At 35.0% G+C, this 8,143-nt stretch overlaps 1 protein-coding gene across 2 annotated transcripts; it reads right to left on the bottom strand.

Annotated features, from left to right (window-relative positions):
- LOC109336643 (protein CHUP1, chloroplastic-like) lies at positions 482-6,942 on the bottom strand. Of its 2 annotated transcripts, XM_019573362.1 has the most exons (10): positions 6,290-6,942; positions 6,031-6,122; positions 5,135-5,872; positions 3,630-4,621; positions 3,347-3,599; positions 3,124-3,255; positions 2,627-2,808; positions 2,154-2,265; positions 989-1,132; positions 482-719 (listed from the first exon to the last, which is right to left on the bottom strand). In XM_019573362.1, exons 1-10 carry the CDS (start codon positions 6,372-6,374, stop codon positions 633-635), a joined length of 2,817 nt encoding a protein of 938 aa, XP_019428907.1. In that variant the 5' UTR covers positions 6,375-6,942; the 3' UTR covers positions 482-632. The 2 variants fall into 2 exon arrangements, with proteins under 2 accessions (XP_019428907.1, XP_019428906.1); XM_019573361.1 differs by having other exon boundaries at positions 3,347-4,621.

The raw sequence follows: 8,143 nt of genomic DNA on the forward strand, positions 1-8,143 counted from the left end.
TTATATCTAGTTTTTTTAGTATTAATATATACTTTATTTATACTACTATATAAAGGCAAAATATAACTAAGGGACAAATAGGTAATTAAATATGTATAATTTCTTTATCTCAACTTTATCCTTTTCAATATCTACACACATTATTTAGTGATTTTAAAATTGCGGATGAAACATGATAATTTCAATGGTGTTATTCAATTGATTTATGTTATAATTCTATTGCTACTAATCAATCACCATGTGCTTCTCACACTGTTGAATTTGTGACACATGTTGCATTTTTTATGGTTTAGGAGAAGGATCTATTACTTAGTCTCCTTTTAAATACAGACCATAGGGTAAATATCATTTGTGGTTTCTCTCCTTTGAAATACATAGTTACTACTAGGGTGATAACATTTGAAGTAGGTGTTAAATATTGTTCACTTGAATCTCATTTCTTGCTCAAGGGGGCATGGACCATCTTGGAAACAAAACCAAGTCCTATAAATATGATTCTTTTATCATTGCTTAGCATCCAACATGTATATTATAAGAAAATTAAACTACAGCTGAGAATATCATAAAACCAATTTCTACCGTTAAAAAAAGATTAGAAAAAAAATCTTTTGATAATCACCCTATATTTCTGATTAATAATCTTCACCAGCTCGAGTATTGATGCGGCTCCTTAGTTCTTCAAAAGCCTTCATGCTTTCTTCATCAAACCCTCCTGCAAACTGAAGATATTTTCATGCAACTATTAATTTACTATTCTCTATTTCAAACTCTTCAATTTTATTCTTTTAGTACAGGCACATGAAGCATCATTTTTTCACCCATGATAGGTTTTAAACAGGTAACATCTTTTAGAAAAATGATTTGGAACCGGTGCAGTAAATTTTGGTACACTTTATCTAGCCTATTTTATTATCTATAAAAACCATTCTGTATTGATGAAAGAGTGTATCATCAGCACAAACAGGTAAAACAAGATGCCTAAAATTACCTGATGAACACGGAAAGCAAAGCGAACGCCCTGGAGAATCAAAAACTGTTGTGTTGGTTCATTATTGGATCCAGATAACATATCAAGTTCAGATGCAACACGTTTCATGTACTTCTTTGCCAGTTGTACAGAAGAAAGCTTGATCTGCATTGGGAGAGTACTAGTCAGTGACCATTTTATAGCATCATGCTGAAACCAATTTCAACACAAGGACGTAACATAAAACCAAGGCATAAAAGTGTTATAATGGATCTACCTATATACAACCTTAATGCAGAAGATAATATCCACTAAATGATAGTAGAAATCTCATCTGCACATGTATATCTGGTACCAAATTCACATACAAGTCACTACAGGCAAAAATTGGGTGTTTGGTTCATCCATGTCGCACCATAAATCTTATTACATTAATGCAAACTACATTTAAACATAATGTATGATGTCCAAAGCTTAATACAATCAGCTATGAGACTCTTCAGTTTGTAAATAGATCATTAGAATGTTAAGAATATTATTGTGTTTGGAGTTTCAATGATGTTAGAAGTGTTTTTGTGTTGGGCTTGCAGTGTACACAAGCTGTACTACACGTGTTTTTTGAAGTCCATCTCTAGTTTAACGCAGATATTACATTTTGAAGTTGTTTTGGTCAAATGTCCTAGCATGTGAAAGTTGATAGCTTAGTGAGCTTCAGCATGAGGGGAGTGTACACAGCCTTACCTCCACAAGCGGAGAGGTGTTTCCAGGATTTGAACCTATGACTTCATTGTCACTAAGCAACAACCTTATTATTGCACCAAACTCATCCTCTTAATAAGTACTACTAAAGGTATAGCAAATTTTAATTTTCTAAGGAAATATCAAAGAAAGGCTTTCCTGTGGTGCTCTAAAGAAAAGTATATATATTTAGGGGAAGAAAAAATGGTGAAGTGCAAAGAAACATAGCTCATGTGAAATTTTATACAGAGAAAGCTTATTCTTTTGTGGGAAGGGGGCTAGATGTAAAAATTAACTAGTCCAATTAATTAAAACAGCATAACGTTATTGTAATTAAATATTAAAAAATTGCAACTTCAATAGGTAGAGAATGGAAACATAACTTCAATAAGAGAACCCTTTGTGTGAACTATGAATAGTAACTGTTTGTGTTAGTTTAGAACCATACCTTGCCCACATCTCCAGAATCTAATAGCCAATTTACTGGGATTCCAAACTCCTTGTACCGAGAAATTGCCATATCTCTTGTCCGTAGGAGTGCATATATGCTTTGCTCCACTCTGGAAATAAAAGCAGGACAAAATGGAAGAGATGAGTTGACAAATAAGTTTTATGCTATATTTATATACACTATGCAGAGCTGCAACAGAAGGGAACACATCATTAAAGTATTCTAGATCAGATGAAAGCGCTGCCCGTGCACGAGACTCTCACTTAGTGGGTGGGGATGTTAGATGTACGCAGCCTTACCCCAGCAAGAGGGGAGGATGTTTCTAGTCTAGGATTTGAACTCGTGACCTTATGATCACTAAGCAACAACTACTGTTGCACCATTGAGTTTTTAAGAAAATGTCCACCAATTACCCACTTCCTAAGCTAGTACTCATGTATATAAAACTATAGCATTAAAAAGAGGCATACTTTTCAAGCAATGAGTACATTTTCTGCAAGGCAACTTCACATGGAAGTTTGGGATCATCAGTGAAGGTGGAGACTAGCTTCTCCAATTTCATCAGATCCTGATACTCAAAAGCTGCCCCTCTCAGTGCATCTGCTTTCCCTTCAGGCCAATCAAAATGCTTGAGAACAGCTTGTTCATCAACCTTACAAAAAGAATAAGATGAATTAAATGCAAAAGTCATTGGATATAAGCTGGAAATGAGGAAAACGGAGTTTATTTATTTATTTAATTTTGTAAAAAAAATGATCATATGAGGTCAGAAGTGAATGCCCTAATAATAAATTTGGAATGCATTTTTCCAGGCAAAGAAATCTAAGGGGTTTTTATAAGCAAATGGGTTAAAGATGGCACCAAGGTATCAACTTCCATGGCTTTCTCACAAATATACAATTTGCACCACTTAGTCCTAGAAGCATGTTTTTCAACTATGATGAGCAATAACACTGAAAAGGGTTACCAGAAAAGAAAGTTCTTCATCTAGCCAGTTCACAAAGGCCACTAGATCTTCAATCTTAGAGAAGGAGGCTGCTCGAACTTCATTTGCCAAGGAGATAACAAAATCACCTTGTGTTTCTACATCAGCTTTCACCTAAATCCATTAAAAAAAATAATCTAAAATTTCTAATAACTTAAATGCCAAAAACAGAAAATAATGAAGCAGAAGAGAAATTTAAACATACAGCCAAGAGGAATGACGATCTATTCTCAGTTTCCCCAATCATGTTGCTCCTTGCATCAGATGCATTAATCTTTGAAGAAATTAATGATGAAGTATCCTTCTTTATGTCACCTTTCATCAATGTTTGATAAAATTCAAGAAGCTCAGGAGCCCGGTGAACTTTGTTACCATCCATTGCTCCTCTCGGTAGGCTTCCTAGGGGAAGGGGAGGGGCATGAGGAGGCAAAGGTGGAGCATATGGTCCTCCATTGGAAGGATTTAAATTTGTGCTAACTGGAGAACCAACAGATGGTTTGGGAGGCGGCCGAGGTACCCTCGGAGGCCTTTTCTTACCACTGTCAGATTGATCATTTGAACTACCAAAAACATATGCCTTCTCCTTTATTTGAGTAAGTTTTGGTGGCAAAGATATAGGCCTCTCTCTTTCAGCCTTGGTCATATTCAAATTTGAACTATCACCAAACTTCTGCACTCTTGCTTTCTCAGCCTTTTCCTTAATTTGTTTCTCCCTTGCTAAGGCCAATTTATGTCGGTCTTTATATGCAGGATATTTTTCATCGAGAGACCCATCAACTGACTTAGACATCAATTGGAAAGATGCTGCAACAGAATTCAAGGAGTCACTGGATGAAACTTTTCTTATGATAGTTGGATATTCGGGAGAATCAGTAGGTCCCTGATCCTTCTGCCCAAAGGTAGTGATGGCTATAGTATCACCATCATCCTTTAGCATCAAGGATTCCAATGTACCTCTCAGTCTATCATTGCTCATACCCATCCTGCTTGGAGAGCCTGCTGAAAGAGATTTGACTAATGATGAAAGACGACTTGAGTCATCTTTACTTTTACCCCATTTCTTCAACTTTTGAATTAAGCTAGTTTTCTTGCTTTGATTACTGTATTTGCTAGTAGAGCTATCACTAGTTGTATTGTCAAAATCTTCAGTGCTTGATGAAGAGAGATGGGATAAGATACTATCAAGATCCGTGTCATCTTGCTCGTGTCCTGATGCAGCAAATTCTAACATTAGCTGTTTAGCCTTCTCTTGTGATTTTGGGCTCAGACTATCATTTAGATCACGGGCTGATAATTTTCCTCGAGGTGCCTGGTAATACCCGAGCTCGTATCTCAAGCATGCATTGACCCAACGAAGGTATACAAGCTCTTCAACTTCACTGAATCTATTCATTTGGAGTCCTTCTACTTGCTTTAGAAGGTCTTCATTCACATGCCTCAGGTTACTGACCTCCACTTTTGCCTTGGCAACCATTTCATTCTGCAGTTCAAATTAAAGAATCTCAACATTGAATTGCACTCACTACATGTACAGATGCAAATCTAGAGCATATTAATTTATCAGTACCATGAAAGAAGTATACAACCATTTTCAACATTTTTTCAAATTAATTGAATTCATATCTATATAGATTTTAAAAAGAACTTGCTTCTAAATTGTTATATCCCCCAAAAAACCATTGAACACACCATTGATCAACAGAGTCAGAACCATTACAGAAAGAAGATACGGGCATTAGCTAAAGTTAGAAAAACGTTTAGAGTCAATTTGTTTTGTATTTATACAAAACACTGTTTAGGTTTAGTTGGGCAGTTCATTCATGATATACACTGAAGTCGTATATATCAACTTTCATTTCATATTGGTAGTCTTTTTTATGAAAAATATCAAAGCATATGCTGGTTCAATTATGAGCAATACATAAGTATTGGTTTCATGCATCTGTTCAACTCATTGAAGGGAAAAAGTCTACTCTTGAGCTAGGAATCTAACCTCTGCTATATGGGAGAGCTCCATAACTCTAGATTCAGCAACATTGAGTTTCACCGTTAGTTCTCGCTTCTCATGTTGAAGTTCTTTGTTTTCCCTCTTAAGCTCCATAACTGCAACCTCTAGCTCACTCACAGCTTTCAATTTCTTTTCAATTTCCACATCTTTCATGGCAGCCTCTTCTTCTTTTGCTTTTAGACCATAAACTTGTTGTCTGAGCGACAGCAATTGGCTTTTTGTCTGGTTAGCCTCAAGCTGTATCTGCCTTTGCAGCTCTTTGATCTTGCTTCTGGCCGCCTCAAGTTCTGTCTTCGCTGAAGCTCCACGTGTGAGCTCTTCTTGAAGCTTCTTCCTCTCTTCCAGCAAGGAATCCATGGTTACATTAAGCGTATCTATTTCTGCGGCCTTAATTTTCAACTGCCTTTCTAACTCCAGAATATTCGATTCCTGCTCCTTCCAACCGTAGTACTCAAGCAATTCACCTTCAAGTGTCAATTCCCTCTCCTCCAACTCCTTCACTAGATTCCTTAAATATTCTAATTCACTGGCATCGTTTGCCATCGCAGTTTCATAAACCCTGTCTTTATTGGCATCACTCATCTTCTCAGTGTGTAATGGAAACTCAATCTCCCCTGATAGAAGCCTTTCAAATTCTGGTAGAATATCATCTTCATAATCATTAGCTCGATCGACTATGCTGTTCGTTAACTTAACCTTTTCCTCTTGCTCTTCCTTCTCCCTCTACAACAGTCTCAAAACATATCAGAAAGGTAAAGGAAGGTTCTCATTTTTCGCATTGATTTAAAGACAATAGACAAATAAACTTTCAAAAAGAAATCCACATAACCATGAAAATTTTAAATAAATAAATCGATAACATTCAAGCTTAATATACTCACATCCTCCTCACTGAGACCACCAATAAAACAAGTGAGTTTTTGGTCTTGTGTGCACTCATCTTGTTGTTTTCCAAACCTTGATTTTTCATGTTCTGAACCACAATGAGAATTAAAATGAAGTTTAACATAAAGGGTCAATGTCATAATATAGGATTAGCCATCAACATGAAGCAAGTAGAATACTTTTTTGTATATTGAGAAGAGAAATAATAAATGATAAAAAATAATAAAAACAAAAGTGGTGAATGAGCACAAGTACCTGATTTTGAGGTATTCAAATTGTGCTGCTTAACTTTATAGGCTGCAATTGAAGCAGCTACTAGGATTCCTAACCTTACTAACATTAAGCTACAGGTGTTAGCAATATCTTAGTGGTGTAAGGCCCTGCTATATCCATTCGACTCCTGAAGTGACATTTGTTGGGAGAGGCTGTCAGTCACATACCTAGAAAGAATTAATTCCTTATCCATAAGGATAACCTTGGTATTACAAAAAAAGGTACCCATTTCAGAAAACATTCCATGACTGGTTGCCCAAACTATCAGAGCATTGAAAATCCAACCAGAGTGACCCAGAATCAACAACTTGGGCAGAAGATCAAGATAACAAAAAAAGCTAAGCACAACCCAGATTTGGAATGTTCATTTTCATGCAAATTCCATGGAAATTCCACTTCACTATATGCTCTCAGTTACAGACACACAAGCTTAAGGTTGAACTTCTTGCACAACTTCGATGGTGAGAGATTAAGACAGTAGTCACTAACAACTACTGGCCAGGTTTGGCCCATAGAGATTGGTTGCAAAATTCAAAAATGGGTCGGTGGTAGGTCTGAATATGAATTCAAATATAAGATTTGGTGTGTCCTAAGTGGTTTCTTTCTTCATTGCTTGATTTTTCCTTGTTTTAAGGTTAAATTTATTGTTGAAGGTGAAATATGTGTGAAATGAAATAAAGTTAAAAGGAAAAAACATGAGACATGAGAGTTTGGTTTGTCACTTTGTCTTTTATGTCCTTTATTTTGATGTATGGCCATTTGTTTCTATTGACCTTTCCTTCCTCCAAATCCTAATTACAATTCTTACTAATTGAGTATTAATCGGTCCTATCAAAATTCACCTTATATTATGGGATTAATTGAGCATTTTTTGACTCCGGATATGAATATTATTTGTACTTTGCATTGAGTTAAATAATTGAACAATTCTTATTACACTATTTTTATGTCTTTCTAGATGCAAAAAGGAGAAGAGCATAACCTTGAGTGACAACTAAAGCATATGTGCAGTATAAGGAGATGAATCCACTCAACGCCCCAACCAGGCTCAGCGGGAATTTTATAGAGCAGAAGACCAAAGCTTAGCACAATTATTTCATAGGATTAATTATTTTCTTAATGTTACAAAATATTTGATATTTAGAGGTTGAATATGAAAGTCTATTCTCAAATTCTTCACATTAATATATCACAAGTCTTTCTGGAAACAATACTCAATATATTTCTTTTGTCATAACCAATAAAATTTCTTTTGGGATCTCCAATTGGTTATTTCATTAAACAATTTGGCAGTTAGTAGTCCACATACAGATACGATTATTATAGTAGACATGCAATCAAACCAGTAATGGTCAAAATCATTCAAACCATATCATACTATCACTCAAAATTGGTTTGCTATGAAAAAATTTCATACTTTTGAAAATGACACAATATTTATTCTAACATTGAATCAATCGTTAAGTGCAACATGGTGCCATTAAACCATTTACAATAATTGAGTTATATGTTGAAAATATTAATATTTGTATAAATAAATATATTATATTTATTATAATATATAATAAGTCCCTGTATTATGATATACATATGCTTATTTAAATATTAAAGCATGTTCTTCCGTATAATAGACCATAACCTGATTTAGAAAAAGGCTTATGCCTCCATTCAAAGGGCTTATTACAAAATTGATTGTCTAAATATATTATCAAACTATGACACATCTTTAATAATATTTATAGGCTTCAAAAAGAGGCTCATATAAATCTAATAGACCAATTTAGCTTTAAACTTGGAAGATAGATCAAACTCATATCTTAAAATCTTGGATCATCT

This window comes from Lupinus angustifolius, chromosome LG20, assembly GCF_001865875.1.
Source record: "Lupinus angustifolius cultivar Tanjil chromosome LG20, LupAngTanjil_v1.0, whole genome shotgun sequence".
Taxonomy (NCBI): domain Eukaryota; kingdom Viridiplantae; phylum Streptophyta; class Magnoliopsida; order Fabales; family Fabaceae; genus Lupinus; species Lupinus angustifolius.